This window comes from Tamandua tetradactyla, chromosome 1 (assembly GCF_023851605.1).
Source record: "Tamandua tetradactyla isolate mTamTet1 chromosome 1, mTamTet1.pri, whole genome shotgun sequence".
In the NCBI taxonomy this organism is placed as follows: domain Eukaryota; kingdom Metazoa; phylum Chordata; class Mammalia; order Pilosa; family Myrmecophagidae; genus Tamandua; species Tamandua tetradactyla.
In genome coordinates, this window is record NC_135327.1 from 195,014,458 (window position 1) to 195,035,539 (window position 21,082).

Here is a 21,082-nt window from a genome sequence, read left to right on the forward strand (position 1 = left end):
CTCATAAGGCTGTTTGTTCTAAGGAAGAAATTAGTTTTTTTGTTTTTTTTAAATAAAATAGTGTGAGAACTATGTAAGGCGTCTGACACACAGTAGTATCACTTGGTATCAATACACTCCTTCAGCCAGGCTTGGGCTGGGAAATTGGGTACACAGGGTTTTACTGTGGAGAGAATATTGAGCCCTAGCCTGGCCTGGGCCAACTCATCTTGTGGATTTATCTTCCTTCCTCTGGCCTCTTCTCGCACAGAGGTCTCATACTATGGACCTGACTGACATTCCAGCCTTGATTAAAAGTAATCCACCCTAATGTTCCAATAGCAGAGCAACTTGAGAGAACAGGACTCCAGGTATTGCTTTGGGAATGTCAGGTTAGATTTATAATTTACAGAACTAACTTATCTCTAGTTCCTTCCTTCCCATTTGTTCATTTATTCTACCAACATTTATTAACTACATACTATATGCCAGGAGCTGTGCAGGATGCTGGGAATACAATGTTCAACTAGACCCTTTCCTTGCCCTCTAATATAGAGACAGACATGTAAACAGCCTACCAGTACTAACACAGGTGTGTGCCACTTGCTGGGACAGCACATTTGAGGAGCTCTTTACTTATCCTCAGAATTCTCTTAGGAGGTCCCTAGTGCAAATTCTTATTATTAATCCTTTTTAAACATCTAAAAGAGATGTTAGATGTTGTTTTTAGAATGATAGAATATCAGAGCTATGTGTTACGTCTTCCACTATGTTTCACAATTGAGGGCCAGAAGGTACAGGACATCCTTTAGGTCACACACGTAAATAGAAACCCCACATCTCCCAGTTGCCAGGGAGCCCTCAAGTGTTGATGAGCTTGCACTTGATTCTTTGGAAGTTACCAGAAACTTTAGAGTGGTGACTGGGTTTGTCCTGGGGCAGAGTTGTGTGAGTAGCTGAATGGTGGACAACTGAATGCTGAGGAAAGTTGGTCCTGAAATATAAAAGTGTGTGGAAAACGGATGGCATGTATCAATTGTGCTGGAGGACACCTGGATATATTCTTGGCGGGGCTATTGGTTGGGGCAACTACCTTCCACCTGCTACCTCTTGTGGATTTAGGAAAGGTTATGCGGAGAGGTGACTGGCAGAACTGCAATAGCTGTGGCAGTGGGGATGGAAAGAAACTGGGAAAAGTGAAGGGCCCCAGAAAGAGCGGCCCCCAGGAAGGATGGTGCACCAGGACTTGAGTGAGGACCGGAGTGAAGAAAGCCATGTATGGCTTGTGATGAGACTCTGAATGGGGTGGGTGGGGGAAGAAGGCACAATATTGATTCCTCCCTCTTCTTCCTCTAATTACTAATGGAGTCCTGCTGCATTTTGTGCTCCCTCCCCAATCCGGGAAGGATGGGGTTCTTTCAGGAGAGGAGGGTCATAAGGAGACAAGAGTGGGGGCATTGTTGCTCAAAGTGTCATTTCAAGGACCCCGCGGATGAAGCTCTCAGGGAGAACTCGACATAGAAGTTGGGAATCCAGATTCGTAGCCTCTGTACTGCAGCGGACAGTGGAGACACGGGGCATAGAGCCAGGGGGAGAAGCCCGGGAGCAGGGTGGTCTTTAGGACTAACCTCTTGGCCCAGGGACAGCGGATCCTCGGCCCTACAGGAGCCAGGAAGATGTGAGAAACAGCGGGGCCAATCAGTCGCGTGAATCAGCACCCTCCGGCGCAGGGACTGTTCAGGCACTGCCCAGAGATCTGACACCCCGCCCGGACCAGCCCAGGGAGGCGAAAGCGACAGCCCAGGCCTGGGTGGAGCCCAGAGCAGCTGTCCCCTCAGAACGGGTGGCCCTTGAGGCGGGTGTGGGTGGGGGCTGGTGTAGAGGCGGAAGGGCCGAGGCTGGGGTGGGAGGGGCCGGGGACGCTGAGGCTGGAACGCTCAGCTCCGGAGTGGAGGCGGCTGAGAGCTGAGCGAGGGGCGGGGGTGCTGGGGTCGTGCGTGCAGGAGGGGCGGGGGCGGTGGGGAGGGGGCTTGGGCTGCGTGTGCAGGAGCCGGCGGGGGCGGCGGTGCGTGCGCATGACGCGGGGGGAGGGCCCGGGCCGCGCGCTCCCGGTCCCGTTGTTGTTGCCGCTGGAGGCTGGTTGGAGGCTGCGGGATCGCGGCGCCGGGTAGTGCCCGGCAGCAGCGGCCACAGCGTGAGCGGCGGCGGCTCCTGGCCTCGGCCTCGGCCCGGCCCCCGGCCCCCGGCCCCCAGCCCCATGCGCTAGCCCCGCGCCGCCGGCTCCACAGTCCCGGCCCCGCCAGTCCCGCGTGCCCGCCGCCGCAGCTCCGCCCCGGGCCCCAGCCGGGCCCGACTCGGGCTCCGCGGCTCCGGAGCCATGAACTTCCAGGCGGGCGGGGGGCAGAGCCCGCAGCAGCAGCAGAGCCTGGCGGCTCCGGGGGGCGGCGGCGGCGGCGGCAGCGGCGCGGGGGGCGGCGGGCAGTTCGGCGGCGCCGGGCCCGGGGCCGGGGGCGGCGGCGGCCCCTCGCAGCAGCTGGCTGGCGGGCCCCCCCAGCAGTTCGCGCTCTCCAACTCGGCGGCCATCCGGGCGGAGATCCAGCGCTTCGAGTCCGTGCATCCCAATATCTACGCCATCTACGACCTGATCGAGCGCATCGAGGACTTGGCGCTGCAAAACCAGATACGGGAGCACGTCATCTCCATCGAGGGTGAGCGGAGCCGGGGGCTGCGGGAGCCCGGGCACGTTGGCCCTTTCGGCGCTGGCCGGGGACACTGCGGGGCCGGTCTGGCCATGCCGACCCGGGTCTAGTGTCCTTGCGCGCCTGAGTTTCGGGCCACGCGGTTCGCTGATCTGTGGCGCTGCAGAGCCGGCGTCAGGGCTTCCCTATATCTCATCCAGGCACACTCTGGGGCTGAAGGCCCGTCCCATGTTTTCAGTTCATGGTGCTATCGGGCGCGAGCGTGGCGTCGCCTCGGTGACCGGGCTGGGGCCAGATGTGGTCAGGCATGGTCGGGGAGGGTCGGCGCGGCGAAGGGGCCTTGGTAGGCCAGGAGGTGGGTCCGCCGCGGTAGAGGCATCCTAGCAGTTACTCGGTCCTTGCCCCGCGGCCGGCGGGGAACTAGAGTCTCCCGTTAGTGGATGGCAGCTTTCCCGGGCTCAGTTCCTGTGGGCCCCGGAGGGTGGCGCTCGCTGAGTCTCTCCCTCTTGGGCTCACACCCCCCCACGCCGCCGCGGTGGAGCAGACTGCGGGCCTGGCCTGGCTAGTGGCTTTGGCGCCGCGGCCGCGTGGGCGGCGTCGGCGGATCTGTGGGCGCCTCAGCCCTTCTGCAACCGGCCTCTGGCACCCACCGCTGCTCTCGGGGTGGGAGGCTGCTGGGCGCTGACTGATCTTTTGGGACGCTGCACCTGGTTTCCGGGACCCGAACTCTCAGGTCACTACACTGCCCAGCCCGCCTTCTCTGGATTCTCGTACCCTGGGCTTGTGGCTGCCCACAAGCTGTGGACAGATGAAGCGGGTGCGAGCTGCTGACAGATGCCCCAGGACCCCGGGTGTGGTGGGGGGCTGGCCGCTCCCGCAGGCATCCCCTGTGGCATGATGACCTTCGAGCCGAGGCAGGCAGATGGGCCTCGCCCTGCGCCATCTGCTTACTCTTCCCGCCCCTATTTGAATGGGGACGCCCACCAGCAGGTGGTGGGTTTCGCCTGAGTGGAAATGCCAGGGATAGTGCAAGGTCTTTTGCTCATAACGTGGAGTTGTGGGCAGGGCCCTGTCCAGTACTTGGGCCTTTCAGTCAGTACTGCACTCCTGTCCTCTCCTAGCTATGTGAGGCTCTGGACAGTCCACTTGAATGCCACCTTTCTGCATTCAGGGGCCCCCGTATCTGAGGAAGGTGCATTTGGTCTTTTGGAATAGAAAACCGCATTTAAAGCTGGGATACTGTCCTTTTGTTGTAAAGGTTCCAGTCTGACTTCCTTCTGTCCTTTTCCCAACCCTCTTGTCTTTTTCCTCTTAAGGCTGAGTTCACCGTGAACTAATTAGGTGACAGAAAAAACTCATTAGCATGGATCTGAGTCAATGGCCTGAATCATGGTTGTGGCTGGGGACCTGGAGATGGCATTTGTGTGAGCTGGGGCCACAAAGAGGAGGAGAGGACCAATTTTTCTTTCTAGATTGAAAGGGAGTGGGGGTGGGGAGAGATGCTTTTCCCTTGAAGCTTTATACCCTCTGAGGAAGTAAGAGAAGTTCCAGATCAAATCCAAGATATCCCCTCCCAGTACCTTTTGCATTGTGAAGACATGGTTAGTGGGACAGCCACAGAAGAAGTTAAGAGCCCTTCCGAGGAATACAGGCAGGCAGGAAATCAGCCCAGTTTTGGATCTAACTCCAGCTCCCTTTAACAGTGGCCCAGCCCCAGTTTAGGGGGTCTCTGGTTCAGAGGGCATCTTCTGCTGTGAAGTGAGAGTCATGGTTCCAAGGATGCACTTGGGTTTTTCACTGCTATCTTAAATTCAATGTAACAGGCAGAATTTCCCCTCTCAGAGCCTTCCCCCTGGCCAATTTCCCCATTGCGGTTTGGAAATACCCCGTGATTCCATCTGCTTAGCTTGGAAGCTTGGTATCACCATCACAAAATCCTGGGACCCAATGTCTCATTGTCACCAGACCCAGCTGCTGCTCACACATCCTTTCTCAGCTCTCTTGCCATTTCCCCTTCATGATCCCTGGTTTCCTGCTCTTTCTTGGCAAGGTCTCCCAACCTCTCCTCCTTCTCCCCATCTATTTTTTTTTTTTTTTCCCTAGGCGCTCTCCTGGAACCCATCTTTATTACCCATCTCACCCCTGCTTTCCCACTTCTGTCTCCCCAGCTCTTCTGCTGTAGGCAGGCCTTAAAAAAAAACTCCTCCAATTTCTGCCCTATATCCTTCCTGCAATAGTCTCTCTCCATCTGCCAAACCATATTGCTTCTGTCCTGCAGAGCAGCATCCCCACCTTCTTTCCCCAGGGGGTGAGAGGAGCAGATTCTGCGGGGCGTTTCCCTTGCTTACTCTGAGCCTGGGCTGAGCCCACCCTGCCTGGGCCGAGTGGACCTAAGTTGGGGTTGTTACATAAACACTTACGTCGCCTTGGATGCTGGATCATCTGTTTACTAGGATGTGAGCTTCTTAGTGGAAAGGGATGACATTTTCAGAGTGCATAAGAAAACCTCTGCCTCACTCTGATGAGTGTTCTGGTGAATGGTTTGTCTGCCCCAGCCCTGAAGGAGAGCTGGGAGATGTAGTTGGTAGATCTTCTTGGGACTGAAGATGCAAGGTGGGCACCTTGCCCTACTGTCCTTCTCTGCTTTTCTTTGTCATCTCTGACCCTGTGTCCAGGGCAGCAGGAAGCAGAGAAACATTAGGCTTTCCTGTGTTTCCGGGCAGGATTTGAGGGAAGGCAGGCCATTTTGAAAAGTTCCTTTCCCATGAAAGGCCAAGGAAAGGGAAAACCTCTGTACTCCCTTGGTCTTCAGAGAATGAAAGAAGTACAGCCACGAGCTGAGGATTGGGAGTTAGAAAGCTTAGTATGTGCAGAATCTCTGAACTGGAAAGGGCCCTCAGAGCCAGCCTCACTGGATTGGTGGGGAAACTGAGGCTGAGAGAAGGGAGTAATCCAAGCTGATACAGCCAGGGACAGTACATGGTCTCAGACAGGAGTCCTTGCTCCTGGCTTCTGACTCCTCACTTGGCACTCCTCAGATAAAGGAGCTCCCCTGACTCGCTTGGGTCTCCTGGCTCTGTTTTAGAAAGAGGGGCACAGAGAAGCCAGGACGTCAGCCTAGATGGCAGGACAGCCCCTGGGCATGGGGAACACAGGGACAGTAGACCAAGCAAGCCGAGAGCATGAAGAAGCTGTTGAGATATGCAGCCCTCCAGCATCCCGACAGGTGGCCTGAACAGTCGAACACCTGGGAAAGTCTCCTTCCTGAACAAGTTGTGTGTGTCTGTGTGTGTGGCAGGGGGGTGGTGGTGGTGGTGGACAAGCTGCATGGTGGCTTCACGTGCCTGCAGAGGAGGCTTGGAAGTCCCCTGCCTCTCCTCCTGCCAGGGGCAGGGGGCACTGACTGGGACTATCCATGTGGATGCCATATGTTACTATTGTGAGAGCAGGAACCCCGGGCTTTGTCAGCTTAATGACTTTAGTTTACCCTTTGTTTTTCCCTGTCTTTTTTTTTTTTTAAACAGTGAAGTTCCTTTTAAGCTTTCCAGTCTGCCTCAGCTGGATTGTTCTTTCACTCACGTCGGGCTCACTCATTCAGTTACTCATTTGGTTAACACTTTTCCGTGCCTACTGGGGGCTCTGGGCGTGGAACCATTCTAAAGAGATGGAGGGCGTGGGGGGTGTTTGTTGTTGTTGTTGTTGTTTTCTGTTTGGCTCAAATCTAGGCCAGAAGAAGCCGGAGCCATGCAGCTGTGGGCGGGAGCTTGGAGGGACCCTCTACCTGGACAGCTGCCTCCGCTGCCATTGCGGGCCTCCCTCGGGCCTGCCTGGGGTTTCAGGGTGAATTCCCCGTTTCCTCTTTGTCATGTGATTTGATGCTAACAACAGCCCTTGTCTTGGAGAAGGGGCAAAATTAATTGTATCCATTTTAGAGACGGACAAGCTCTCTCCAGAGCTCCCTTGAGCTTCTCACTGTTCCTTGGGTGGGGATTTCCCAACCTGGCTATTTATCACAGCCACAGCTGCTGGGGGAACTTATTAAAATATGCATTCTTGAGGCTCCTGCCAAGGAATCTGATTCAGTAGGGCTGGGATGGGGGCCCAGGGATCTGCATGTGTAACTTTCTCAGGTGACTCTGGCAATTAATCTGGGAATGAGTGCCTGGTAGGGGAGGAGGGGCTTATTTAGGACATTGCACGCCAGGGCTCTAGGAATTCTGAAAAGGAGCATATCCGAGTAGATGCATATCCGGCCAGGTCTACCTGCATTTGGTCCAGATACATTTATTTAGCTCCTACCGTGTGGCCCAGTTGCTTGTAGCACAATATCAGGCAGGAAGGAAGAACAAAAGGGAGAGGAGGGAAGAGGAGCTGCCCTGTGACCCTGGACCCAGAAAGTGTGGACTCAGCATGGTCCTCCCAGGCTGGCCCAGCACTGGTGGGGAGAAAAGATCAGCCAGTAGGAGATGCCAGATGGTGGATCCAGGGAGTGGTAGGATTTTACGAAAACCTGGGCGAAGGTTAGAGATTTGGTAAGGCTCCTCAGACCTCTTTCCTGAAGGTCACTCAAGAGGGATGGAAAGATAGGCACCCGGCATGATCTCAGACTTCATGCCTTCAGGTGTCTCAGAGAGAAGGAAAGTCCCTCCCCCACCCCCTATTCAATCTATTCCAAGTTTGCTGAGCACCAGCTCAGTGCCAAGTGGAAGATACCACATGAATAAAACAGACCTTGTTCCAAAGTAATACCTGGATAGCACATGCCACTTATTTTTCTGTACCATTATTTCGTTAATCAAATGTGTGTGCCAGGTATGGGGATTGGGGAAAGCTTTCCACGAAAAGGGAACATATTTGCAAAAGCACTAGAAAGTATGAAATTATAAAGTGCTATTCAAGGAATAGAAAACCAGTCTATATGACTGGGGTATCGAATCCACGGGTGTCAGGCACATGAGGCAGGCAGGATCCTGGATTAATAAATTTTTTTATGCTATACTCTGTACTTATTTACTTAATTACAGAAAAATCATGTAGAAAATACAGCGTTTCCATATCCTGTCATTCCTCCTATATTGACACTTTGCAGTAGTATGGTACCTTTGTTACAACCAATGAAAGGATATTATAATTGTAGTATTAGATACAGTCCATAGCTTACATTAGGGTGTATTTTTTCCACCCTATAATTAACATTTTCCATTAGTGTGGTACATTGTCCCGTCCCGCGGGACGATCAACCGAGGCTCTAACTCCTGTGAGGGAAGAATGGCATGGGACAAGAGACACGAAGAATGACAGCAAGACAAGTATTCTGATCAAGCTGCAAAATTTTATTGAGGAGGCTGGGTATATATATACTCTAGAAGGAGAGGGGGTGGCTAGTAGGGATGGGTGGCGATCTGGGATTGGTGACTGCTGTTGCTACGGTGGATGGCAGATGTACGGTTAGTACTTTTGGCGCGAACTTTTGGCACAAACTACTATTACTTCCGTAAAGAAGGCTGATTATAGCTGTTCTTGCATCAGCCCTGGTGGCCATGTTGCATGTTTCCGGCATCGCTGAGGGTGGATTTTATACATGCTACCTTAATTGTCCCCAACATCTCCTCCCTTTGTTTTTCAAAAGGATGGAAGAAGAATGCTGATCAAGCATTCCTTTGGCATTAACCTGCTGGGGGAAATAGAGGCCTCATTCCCCAAGTTGTTTGTGGCTCTGTTTTTCTGGGGAGGGGAATTTTTGCAGAGCGAACCCCTATGCAAATGAGGCATACTTCTCAAGGAGCTCGAAAATGGCCTTTAATTGTTTTGGCCCCCCTTTGCAGTGCTTTGCCTTGCACCCAGCGGTACCAATCATAGCATAAGCTAGAAGCATACTTTCGAGTTGTATGCTGCTCCCGTAGGAGGGGGTTTCTTACCCGTGAGGGTGGGTAGCAGTCAGATATTCTGGATTCACACCTTGGTCAGCGAGGTGAAGCCGGTGATAATGCACTTGAATGGGCCTGCCTAGGGCAGAATCAATCTGGTCCTTAATTAGCTGTATTATCCTTCTTATGGCCCAAGGTGCAAAAGATATTATAAGGAGTAGGGTTATTAAGGGGCCTAATATAGGGAGGAGGTAAGGCTTGAGTCCACCCCAGGAGGAACTTTCTTGGGCTTCTCGTTCACGTTTGCGGTTTGCAATTCCTTCCCTAAGTTGGTCATGGATTCTTTAACTATTCCAGAATGGTCAGAGTAGAAGCAACATTCTTCGCCTAATGCAGCACAAAGCCCTCCTTGCTTAAGGAAAAGTAGGTCTAAGCCTCTCCTATTTTGGAGAATAACCTCCGATAGAGACGTAAGGGATTTTTCAAGATGGGTGATGGAGGTTTCAATGCGGGTTAAGTCCTCATCTATTGCAGCTCTTAGGCTGGAGAGGCTTTGTTGTTGGAGGGTGATTGAGGCGATACCTGTGCCTAGACCAGCAACACCTAGAATAGAAGCAAGGGTAACAGCTGTGATGAGCTCTCTTTTTTCTCTCAGCACGGCTGGGAGCCATGCGTCCCAGTATTGATAAAGGTCCTCTTCGTTACGGAAGAGGATATGGGGCAACAGCGTCACTAAGACGCACATCTCTCCTGTTTCAGTGAGGGCTGTTACCAATACGCAAGGGGTAAGCCCTGTGGAAGAGCACAGCCATTTTGCCCCTACTGGGGGAATATAGTATTTACCGTGTGACGAAGAGGACGACTGTGCACAGACTTTATTTAGGGAGGCGGAGATGTTACTACTGCAATGCCCAGAGTGAAGAATGGATTGCATGGTGAGACCGATTTTTCTGCTTCTCCAAAGACATTGGGAGGGACTGTCCTCATCAGAAATATTAAATGGGGCATTAACGGCTATGGCATCATAATAAGGGGGCTGGGCAGAGAGACATAGCCAACAACTGCGAGTAAGGTTAGGAAAGGAGTTTAAAGAAAGGAAAGTAGCTTGGAGCACTGGCCAGAGTGGGTTATTGGCTGGTGCGAGTGCTGTGGGAGAGCCTGTTTTGTTTGAGGGTGATAATGTTGAGATGGGGGTAGAAGAGGTAGCGGGATGACTTTTACTTGGCTTGCAAGAAGGAGTAACTGGAGACAGGGGCGCAAGCACTTTATTTGGCCCAATGGCGAATGTTTGCTGTATTGTTTCCTTTTTTATTCTAATAAGACCTCCAGGGTTGTACCCTGACCAGATCCTAATGCCCCAAGTTCGACCTATTAGCCATGAGGTGTCATTAGGAAGCTGTACGGTAAGGTTTAGGTTTTGGCAAGCCTTAGTTGCATCCCCTGTGGGGAGCCGGCAGGTGATGCATTTAAAGGGACCCCGTTTTAGAATCAGGTAATGATCAGTGATGGGGGGTTTCCAATCGGTGGCTAATGTTACACACCCCGAATATGGACAGTAGTACTGGCTAATGTCATTGCAATAATCTTTTTTGGGTTAGAAGATGGACACATGTAGTATTGAGCTTTTTCAGCCAGCCACCATCTGCTGGGGTCGGGTAAGTGTAGAATTAGGTCAGTGGTGTTGACAACAAAGGACAGACGGCCTGTTGTGACCTGTGTCTGTATGATTTTGGAATCTGGCCATTGTGCTAAGGTCCATTTCCAAAGCTGGTGGGGGTTGGAACCGGAGGCAGGGAAGGAGGCACCCAAGCTATTAAGCACACGTTGTAGGAGAAAGGGTAAGGTGGCGATTTTGAATGGGGTTGGCCGTTTATGTCAGCTCGAGAACGGCATTCAGCTGCCCAATGGAACCCCTTTTTACAGCGGGGACAAATAGAGGGCGGCAATGGGGATTTGCTAGTAGTGGGTAAGGGGAAATTAGTTTGTGGCATGGGGCAATTTTTTGAGAAGTGGCCAGGTTGTTTACAGTTATAGCATGTTGGGGGCTTTGTTTTCGCTGTGAAATTTTGAAGGGCGGCACCAATGGCTATCCCAAGAGTTTGAGTGGGCCCGATGCCGGAGCAGAGTTTTATGTAATTACTGAGGTTGGTATTGGCGGAAAGGGCGGATTGCTGCCTGGCAGGCAGTGTTAGCGTTTTCATAAGCGAGATGTTTAATAAAGTCACTTCCACTTTCGCCACCCCCAAATAAACGTTCAGCCATGTTTTGAAGACGGCTGAGGAAGTAGCTATATGGCTCATCGGGCCCTTGTCTTATTTTAGCGAGAGAAGTGATGGCGCCCTTTTGCGGAAGTGCCTTCCATGCTTTAAGAGCCGCTGCCTGCACTTGGGCAATAAGTCCCGGGTGAAAATTAGCTTGCTTTTCATTTTGATGATAGGGATTGTGGCCTAAAAATTTTTTTAATGTCCAGCTCTTAGAAGCGGCCTTATTGGCGTTCTGCAATGCATATTTTTTACAATGTTCTTCGTAATCTGATTTCCACAATAGGAAATCACCACCGGACAGGACGGCTCTGGCTAACTGCGACCAATCATTAGGGGTAAGTTCCTGTTCACTAAGGCTCTCTAATAAAGCAAGCGTGAAGGGGGCGGTAGCGCCATAATCATTCACTGCCTTTTTTAGTTTCTCTAAATATTTTAGACTGAGCTTTTTATATTTTGCTGCTGGGGTGGAACTGGCCTCTTCCTGTTCCTCTTCGCTAGAGTCTCGGGGATTAGACTGGTCATCTCCTTCACTATCGCTTTCTGACCCGGAGTGAGTTTGAGATTCAGCAGCAGGGGGTCTGGCTTGACTGCGTGGGATGGGAAAAGTGTATAAACCACTAGGATGTACTGGTGAGTCGTTTTTGGAAAATGTTACATCTGCTAGTTCGTGAGTAACTGCGTTAAGTTCTTTGATGAGGCTTAGAGTCTCCTTCCTTTCATGCAAAAGTGCTCTTAATGAGGCGGCGTGTAGCCTAAGGTTTTCTGTTGCTTTTTCTAAATCTGCCTGCAGTGGCCGGATTATGGCAGGGCAGAAGAAGGGCTTTAATGCAGGGAACTCTTTAGATAAGGGGGCGTATAGTGGGGGCCGGAAGGGGGGAAGGAACTCAACCTCCGAAGGAGGAGGGGATTCGACTTCCGTCTCATTTTTATGCTGATCGGGGTAAGATGAGATTGCCTGGTTAGATGGGGTTTTTGATTTTTCCATGTCCGGGCCCTCGCTTGGGGATTTTTCTGGCATATCAATAATAATTGAGCGGCATTCTGATGCGGGGCGGGAGTGCTCTCTTAAGGCCTCTTCCCCTTCTCTACAGAGCTTTTGAATATCCGGGGCCAAAGAATGGACTTTTAGGATTTCATTAATCAGGTTCCAGTAAGTGAAAGCAGTGACCGGAACTCTTTCAGGACCGAAGGTTCGGAAGTAGTCGTTTAGACAATCTCCGACCCTTAGCCAGCATTGCTGGTCTATAGTACCTTCCTGAGGGAACCAAGGGCAAATTTTTAGTAGGAAATCAAAGAAGTGTGTGAGATCTTTTTTCTTAACTCTAGTTCCTCGTGCCTTGAGCGATTGTTTGACCTGACTAACATATAATTCGTGTTGGGAAGTTGCTTGTCCCATGGTGAGGGTGGGGGCTTACCGTTTTCTCTTTTTCTTTCCTTGCGCCGTCACTGATTATCTGCCGAGCGGATCTGTCTCGCGAGCGAGTCCCTTCGCGGCGATCCCGAGGACGGTGAATGCGATAGGCCTATCTCCTTGAGTGCGGCGTTCCGTCTCTCACAAAGCTCGAGCCCCTCGTTGGGAGCCAGTTGTCCCGTCCCGCGGGATGATCAGCCGAGGCTCTAACTCCTGTGAGGGAAGAATGGTATGGGACAAGAGACACGAAGAATGACAGCAAGACAAGTATTCTGATCAAGCTGCAAAATTTTACTGAGGAGGCTGGGTATATATACTCTAGAAGGAGAGGGGGTGGCTAGTAGGGACGGGTGGTGATCTGGGATTGGTGACTGCTGTTGCTAGGGTGGATGGCAGATGTACGGTTAGTACTTTTGGCGCGAACTACCATTACTTCCGTAAAGAAGGCTGATTATAGCTGTTCTTGCATCAGCCCTGGCGGCCATGTTGCATGTTTCCGGCATCGCTGAGGGTGGATTTTATACATGCTACCTTAATTGTCCCCAACAGTACATTTGTTACAATTCATGAAAATGTTTTTATAATTGTCGTAATTTTAAATGATTGTCCATCATTTACAGTAAGGTTCCATATGTTATACAGTCTATGTTTTTTGTTTTAAACTTTTAGTCTAGTAAAATATACGACCTAAAATTTCCCCTCTTAACCACATTCAAATATATTTGTTTATTTATTCCTCACCATGTTCTTAAAACCAATTTGAGATGGTACTTAAATCTCTACCCATAGTGGGTTGGACTAAAGGGAGCAGAAGCCGACAGGGAGACCTTTGGAAGCCCTCAGAGGGCAAACACTGTTGGAGAGGAGAAGGCAGCTTTATGTCTTAGTGTCCATCGCTCATTCACACTTATGAGCCCTCTCTACCAGCTGACAGCAAATCTTTGGCTTCAGAAGTAGAAGGAGAGAAGAGCCCCTTTTTTGAGAAGCAGGGATAGCTTAGAGGACTAGAGGTTTGGCGGAGACAGATACCCCCCTAAGATCTGTGGCCCTGTTCCGCATGAACAGCCTTTGGCTTTCCTCATTCCCTTTTTGATATTTAGATAACTCAAAGTTAATTTAATCAGGTTGCTGTTCCCTTGATCACTAACTGACTTCTACCCTACAGGCCAAGAGGTAAAGAGGCGGGTAATTTTGGAGCATGGAGCTGACTCTTGGGAAAAGGAGGTGATCTAGACCGCCTGTTTTGAGGATGCAGAGCTAGGTCTGCAGAGTATTCCACTTTTTTTTTGTTTGTTTTTTTTGCATGGGAAGGCACTGGGAATCGAACCCGGGTCTCCGGTATGGCAGGCAAGAATTTTGCCATTGACCCACCATGGCCTGCCCAGTATTTCACCTTTTAACATTCTTCTGTCAGCCAGGCTGTTTGCTGAGGATTGTAATAAGGCCTTTGCAACACTTTACAGTTCACAGTTTGTTTTCCCATAGACTCTTTTTTTTTAGGTGTGTAAAATATCTGTTTTGCAAATGAGATAGCCCTGAAACTACTAGGAGATTAAGTAATTTCCCTAGGGCCATGCAGAACAAGAGATTTGTACCTGCTTTTCTAGATCCAGATCTGCTGTTTTCCCCTTGCTTTCGTGGAGTAAATAAGCTTTGGTGGGTCATGTTGGAAACTCACCTATGCCCTTGTAAGTTGCTTCTAAGGGAAGATGCAATTTTTTCCCCCATGAGCAGGCACCAGGAATCGAACCCAGGTCTTCAGCATGGCAGGCCAGAATTTTGCCACTGAGCCACCATTGCACTGCCCGGGAAGATGTTTTTTGAAATTCAGACTGACCTTGGGTTTAACTTTTAGAAACTTTTAGAATATGACCTAAGGATGAATTAGAACTCTTCTTCCCTGTTGTAATTTTCTTCTGGAAGTCTTGAATCTCTGACTGAACGGTGGCTCTCTGAGGTGTGTCTCCCTGCCATGAGTACCATGGATATTGCACTTAACAATAGATGCTTATGAAATACTTAAAAATATTTAAAATTTTTTGATTTGATATTACTGGTATTTCACAGCCAATGTGTGATTTTTTTATGGAAAACCCTCCACTGGGAGAAAGGGAGCCAGAGAACAGATTCAGAAAGGAGGTTCCTGTATTAATTTATTCCCTGGCTGGAAATTGTGGTGACTTGATTTTTATTCTTGCTCTGTCACTAATGGGCTGTGATAACTTGGACATGTCACCCCGCTGCTCTGGGCCTGTCTCCCTGGAGCCAGACGGGCTGTGTACACGCAGCTAGCCGTGATCCTGTGTGTGGATATTTGAAACCATCTCACTCTCAGTTTACTGGCCTTGAGTCCTATGTATCAAGTAAGGACATGAACTGGAGCCTTCAGGCTCCGTTCAGTGCCCGAGAGTTCTGAGACTGCCTTCTTTCATGCAGCACTTTGAGATGTGCTACCTTAGAGCCTCGAGGAGCCAAGAATTGGAGGAGATCCTGTAGGGAGACTTGAGACTTTTTGTGCCTCGGTTTCTCCATTTGAAATTGAGGGACAATAACAGAACCTAACTTGTGGGGTTGTGCCAAAGAGTAAATGGCATCATACATGTAATGTGCTTAGAACAGTGCCTTGCACGTGGTCAGCATGTATTACATACGAGCCATTATTTTAAAAGGCTGTGTAATATTCTACTTAAGGGCACACTGTTCATTGTACAGAACCTTGTACATACATCTTTGTACCCTTGTCTGATTATTTCCTTTGGACAAATTCCCAGAAGAAAATTTGTAAGATGACTTGAAAATGCACATTTTCAAGAGTTTTGCCACACTTTGCCACCTTGTCCTTAAGGCTGCTTCCATTTCCAGTCGCACCATTTCCTCGGGCCCCCCTTCACCCGTTTGCTAGGTAAAAGCACAGTTAGACAATTCTCATTGCTGTTTTACTTTTTGTGTTTATTTGATTGCTAGTGAGAGTCAACATTTAAAAAAACATTTTTTTTTTGATCATTTATATTTTTAAAAATTCTGTTCCTGGCCTTCATTTCCTCTTGGTTTGTGACTCTTTTTTCTTATTAAGTTTAAGAAAATTTTAATGACATAATTTTTCTAAAGCTCAATTTCTGTTTGTCTGGAGTAAGTCACTGTCTTGGACTTGGTCCTGGCATTGTTCCACACTGTGCCCTGAGCTGAGCTGACACTGAGGTGAGTAAGGCTGGCTGTCCCCAGTCCCCACACCAAATGGTGCCAGACTGCTGTGCCTTTTGCATTTTAGGGGATGTTTATAGTGGTTTTTTTTTCCCTTTCTCCTCTGTCAGCATCCCTCCTTGCTTCTGTTGGTGTGCCCGCCTACAGCAGTTTCATTTGCCTTTTAATTTGATGTTTTGATGGTATGCAAACCCAGAGGCCCAACTCCTAGAATGGGATTAAAACCCAGTCACAGCCTCTCAGTGTGTGGGGTACAGGGGGGATCTCAGACTCTAGACCCCATTCTGGGCTTTCTTATATTCGGCTCCTGGTGTGAGCTCCCAGGCCCTAAATGAAGGCTTTAGAGCCTTTGCATGAGAAGAGTTATGAAGATGTTGGCTTCTCACTCTGGTGCCCCCTCTGCTGCTTATTGCCTCTGGACTGTTCTGTGGAGATTGTTTTGTATGGTGGAATGAAGCATGGGGCTCCTTCCTTCTCTGTGAGAGGCAATACAGAGTAGTGGTTAAGAACCCAGGCTCTGGAGCCAGGTTGCCTAGATCTGAATCCCAGATCTATTACTTGCTAGCTCTGTGACCTTGGGTGGGCTACTTAACCTCTCTGTGTCTTGGCTTCCTCATTGGTAAAATGTGGATAATAAGCACCCATTCAGGGTAGATTTGAGAATCAAGTAAGTTAATACATGCAAAGCTTTTAGAACAGCATCAGCCCATGGTAAGTGTTTAGTAAGTAGTGGCTGTTATTTCATTATTCATAAACTAGATCATTCATAGCTACCTTTACAGGGTTGTGGTGAGGACTAAGTGAGATCATTTAAGTATATGTGCCTGGCATGGTACAGTGTTGGGGTAGGTCCTCTGGTAGTGTGAGAACCTGGAGTGGCAGAAATTGGGCTAAGCTGGTATAGCCCAGCCAGGCCAGAGAGCATGGATGCCAAGTTGTCATTTGTCTAAGGCCCTGGGAACCATTGTTTGCAAGGGGTCTGCACATTATGTACCAAGTAGTATTGTTACTTTATTGTTCTGCCTTTTTAAAGTTGTGATAACATATATATAGCATAAAACTTTCCATTTTAAACCATTTTTAAGTGTGCAGCTCAGCGGCATTAATTACATTTATAAAGTTGTACTTTACCAAAATTTTTTCATCACCCCAAACAGAAACTCTGAGTACTTGAGCAATAACTCCTCTTTTCCCCTCCCAGCCCCTGGTAACCTCTAATATACTTTCCATTGTTTTGCCTTTTGATGAACTTTTTTACCCCTAATAAACAGCCCTGTCCATTAGAAATATAATGTGAATCATACATGTAAATTTTAAATTTTCTTGTAGCCAAAGTAAAAAAGGTAACATGAAACAGGTAAAATTAGTTTTAATAATATATTTTGTTTAACCCAGTATGTCCAAAATATTATCATTTTGACATGTAATCAGTATAAAAAGTTAATGATATATTTTAAATTCTTTTTTTCTTACTGTCTCTGAACTATGCTATGTATTTCACACCTGCAGCAGCTCTCAGTTTGGACCAGCCACATTTCAGGGGCTCAGTCCAGGGGCTCAGTTTTCACCCATAGGCTAGTGGCAGTGTCAATGGAAGAGCAACTTTTATTTATAGCCTGTTAAGAGAACAAAAGCATATCTGTTTATGGTCAAAATTGTATAGAGAAGTTTATCTGCCTTGATCCTATCAATCTTTCACCGTTTCTAAAGCTTTGTATTTCAGTTATATATATAATCTACCTTTCATGTATGTACCGCCATTTTCATTCAGTCATTCAACAAACATGTATGAGCGCCTACTAAGACCGTGGTGATTAATAACAAACAATCCATTAAAAAGTGTTGCTGAATCCACAGTAGCTTCTTCTTACTGTTTTCTTAAAACCTGTTATGAAGAGTTGTTTGCAAAATTTGTTGATGTTCAGGGGTTTCTTATGTTCCTAGTTTGGTAACCATTGATTTACTTAGTTCTTCCCAGGGAATAAAGTGTAGGGGGACTCCAGGCCCTCATTTTGCAAGAATACGAATCAGAGTGCCCTGCTGTCTGGGGGGAATTGGGCCACCGGCCTTTACTAGTCACCATCTTGTTACTCATTAGCATCTTTCCTAGAAGGGGTTGGCCACAGGCCTCAGTGTGGCTCAAGGCATTTTAATTTGGCAGTTTCATCCCATGTTGTTGCTGCCAGCTCTACTTAGCTCCCCCTCCCTTCACCATCCTGGAAACTAATCCTAAATCAGGATGAGGGAGAGAAGGCAGACAGTGAAACAACTTGAACAGTCCCACAACTCCCATTGCCCAAAGACCCTGGGATCAGCCTATGCCTGTCCAGTGCTGCTGCACCCCAAAACAGCCAAGCCTCGTGAGAGTGCCCAGAAATGGAAGTGTGTCCTGCCCACAGGCCTGTTGATAGACAGGACGTGTGTGAACAAAACAGTTAGTGAACTAGCTGGGATGCTTTGTATCTGCTTTATGTGCTGGTAAAATAAAATGCTGAATTGTGTTGTACAGTTAGAGGATAGGACAGAATCTAATAAGGGGCTGATTGGGTAGCCCAGACAGCAATGCAGAAGGAGTAGGAGAAGATGCCTTCTTTGGGCTTGGGCAAGCTCACACCTCAATTTGCAGGGTCAGAGAGGGTGGAAGGGACCAGATTTAAGGTCCCTGTTCAGCAGTAGAGCCATGACCAGAAACCAGCCCCCTAGATCTTTTTGCATCATAGTGACCTCGTCCCAGCCCAGAAGCAGGAGAGGTGAGTGGGGCAGTTCTGCTAGGCTCCCTCCCCCCTTATTAATCCGTGGTGATGGTGCCAGGATGCCACCTGCACAGTTCACAATATTTAATCTTAGAGGAGAAAGACCCTTTTAGCCAGTAGCCTTGGGTTTGCACTCTTGCTTTCTCAGCCCACTTCCTGTCTGTGAAATAGGAAGACCTTTCCCATGGCTGCTTGGAGATGAGGTGACTATTGACCATGCCAGGAAGGAGCATTTTATGGTAGGGCAGCACCTGTTGAGTGAGACATAAATGCTATATCCCTTTTTCTAACCCTCTCTACTTAATGTCAAGGAAGGACCCAAATTCTTTACCCAGGGAGCCACGTATGGCTGCGTAGGGGCAGCCTTCCGCCTTTATCTGGATGTCTGCAAGCCTCCTCCAGTCCTGCTCGAAGTGTGTCCCGCCCACGGGCCTGTTGGTAGATAGGACATATGTAAACGGAACAATTAGTGAGCTAGCTGGGATGCTGTGTATCAGGTTTATGTGCCGATAAAGTTATTATCTCTTAAAGATCTCATCCTCCTCCAACATCATTACTGTGTTGGACCGAGATGCTGTCTTCTTAGCATATGTCTCTCATCGCTTCCTGTGTTCTAGTTACCCCTACTAGCTGTGGAATCTTGGGAGAGTGGACCCTCCTGGCCTCAGTTGTCTGTGAGTATACTTAGTAAGAGCTCCCATTTATTGCATCTACCCCATGCACTGCCCTTCTCGGAGTGACCCCTAAGCCTCAGAGCAACCCTGCATATTTCACATATGAGGAAACGAGTCTCATAGAGGCTAACTGTTCAGGCTTACTCAGTAAGCCAGAAAGGGGCTGAGCTGGGATTCAAACACACTTGCTCCCACGTCCCACCTTTCCAGTTCCCAGGCTGCCCGCCCACGCCATCCTCGCTGGGAACAGACCGCACTGCTGATGCCTAGCCGGGGTGCCTGCTCTTTGCCCCTGGAGTGCTGGCCAGGTGCTTTGGTGGCCTGTCTCACACAGGCCAGCTCTCCACCCCCACCCGGCTCACTGTGCAGCCCTCGGGTCTTGACGCTGTGTCTTCTCCAGAAAGCCGTGGGCTTGCAGAGCAGTTGAGACCCTTCCCTTCCATCCTGGCATTGTCACATGCTGGTGTCTGTTTCACTTGCTGCTGAGCCCCTTTGTAGGTGGGGCTGCTACAGCCACTCCTATATCCGGAGCCTGGTACTCGCCTTTGTTCAGTAAAGTGCTTAAGAACTAGCCAAGGAGCCTTTTCAAACTGAGGGCTGTCGCCGTGCTCCCTGCTGTGTCCTCACTTACAAAAGCAAGCAGTTAACTGAACCGGCTGTGACCTAGGTTAGATAGAGGTGCTCTGTGGATCCTGAGATCCTCCTGAAAGCCACCTGGCTTGTTCTGGTTTGATAAGGGCAGTTGCGAGTCTGACCTGGGGACTGCCTGTTGTGTCCTCCTCACCCCTAGGCCAAATGAGGCCTCCCTGGCTCTGAGGAGGGGGTCAGGGGACACTGAGGGCTGCCCTCACCCACAGCGGAACTGGGGGTGGGGGATGCTTAGGGCAGTCGTGCCCTGGAGGAAGGAGCTCTGGAGCCCCCCAGGAAAGCGGCTTGCACAGGGCTGCCCCATCCACGGACCGGAAGGGGAAGAGGCCTTTAACGGGGGAGGCCAGATGTTCTCTTTCTGACGCCTATTGTCGCTTCTAACTCTAGCCTCTTTTCCTCTTTTCCTGTGGCGGGAATGTGGGGGGAGGGGGCTGGGGCAGGCCTTAAAGTGGGAGGCCTCCCGTTTGAGTTTCCGTCAAGTGTTTGAGTGCTTTGTCTGGTTTGGGCCCAGGCTGTGGCTGCCGGGGACCCTGGAAGAAGGTGGAGGTGTCTCCCCTCTGGGGGTTCACATTCCTTCTTGAGGAGTAAAAGCTGTGACACAGGAGATGATTTAAAATAGGAGCAGCCTATTTTTTTTTTTTTCAGTGCATGCCTTTGACAGGTAACCCAGCTCAGGCCTTAAATCAAAATAGGGTCACTCAATTACCCACACAGTGAGAAAAGCCGCCCTAGGAAGTAGGGAAGAAACCCTGCCCCCACCCCCACCCCGCCACGGCCCCAGGGGAAGTGGCAATGGTGAGAAGCCAAGTACCGACTGAGGGCAAACCTGTGGGGCGGGGTGAGGGGCAGTCGCCCCTAAGTGAGACCTTAGAGTGAGGGAAGAAAGTGGTGACCCACAGCGAGGCGCCCAGGCCTGCCCTGGCCAGGGAGCCCCTGCCTCTCCCCTGGGGGATGCTGTGAGGACCTGCCCGGGCAGCTCGGGGTGCCTTTGGGGTGAAGAGCCAGGCCGAGCACTTTGAGCCCTGGGCAGGTCGCAGGTCAGGAGAGGAGGGTCGCTTGAGTCCAGGTTGAGGGGGCACCCATGGTGTCACCCCAGGGATGGGGAGGGGGAGGGCTAAGACCCAGCCCCAAGTCCAGGCAGTTTAAAATCCACCCCCCTGAGAGGTCGAGGAACGGCTGTGGGGCAAATCCCCAGAGTGTGGGAATTACCTTTCTACCCCTAAGACTTGAGGAAAAGACAGAGATTTAGATTTCCAGTTGTCTTAGGCCCACGGGGTGGGCCTGGGGTTGGGGCAAGGAGAAGTGGCATCTGTCCCAGGGAAGCCCAGGGCCAGGCCGTCTTCTGGAGGAGTGGGGGTTCCGGGGCGGGGTCAGGAGGGCGGTGTCCGAGGATGGTCTGCGGAGGGAATCGTTTTCCTCAGTCTGTGAGAGAACATCCACGTGAGCTTGAGAGCTGGGCTTCTTGGAAAGCGCGAGAGGGGTCCATGCCCACTACATAGCCGGGTGCGGGGCCATGATGGCGCAGCCTACGGGCGGTGCGGGGGCAGGGGAGAGAATGGCAGGCTCTCCTGGGAGATTGGGGACCC

At 50.1% G+C, this 21,082-nt stretch overlaps 1 protein-coding gene across 6 annotated transcripts in view; it reads left to right on the top strand.

Annotated features, from left to right (window-relative positions):
* The first annotated feature begins 2,341 nt into the window (after positions 1-2,341).
* The window catches only part of AGAP3 (ArfGAP with GTPase domain, ankyrin repeat and PH domain 3), a 70,186-nt gene continuing 51,445 nt past the window's right edge, over positions 2,342-21,082 (top strand). For 4 of the 6 annotated variants that reach the window (XM_077149862.1, XM_077149868.1, XM_077149896.1 and 1 more), the window contains exon 1: positions 2,342-2,687. In XM_077149862.1, the coding sequence (XP_077005977.1) occupies positions 2,357-2,687 (331 nt within the window). In that variant the 5' untranslated portion in view covers positions 2,342-2,356. Of the gene's footprint in view, positions 2,688-10,531; positions 18,849-21,082 lie in introns of those variants that run through there. The other 2 variants (XM_077149877.1, XM_077149887.1) reach the window with 2 other exon arrangements.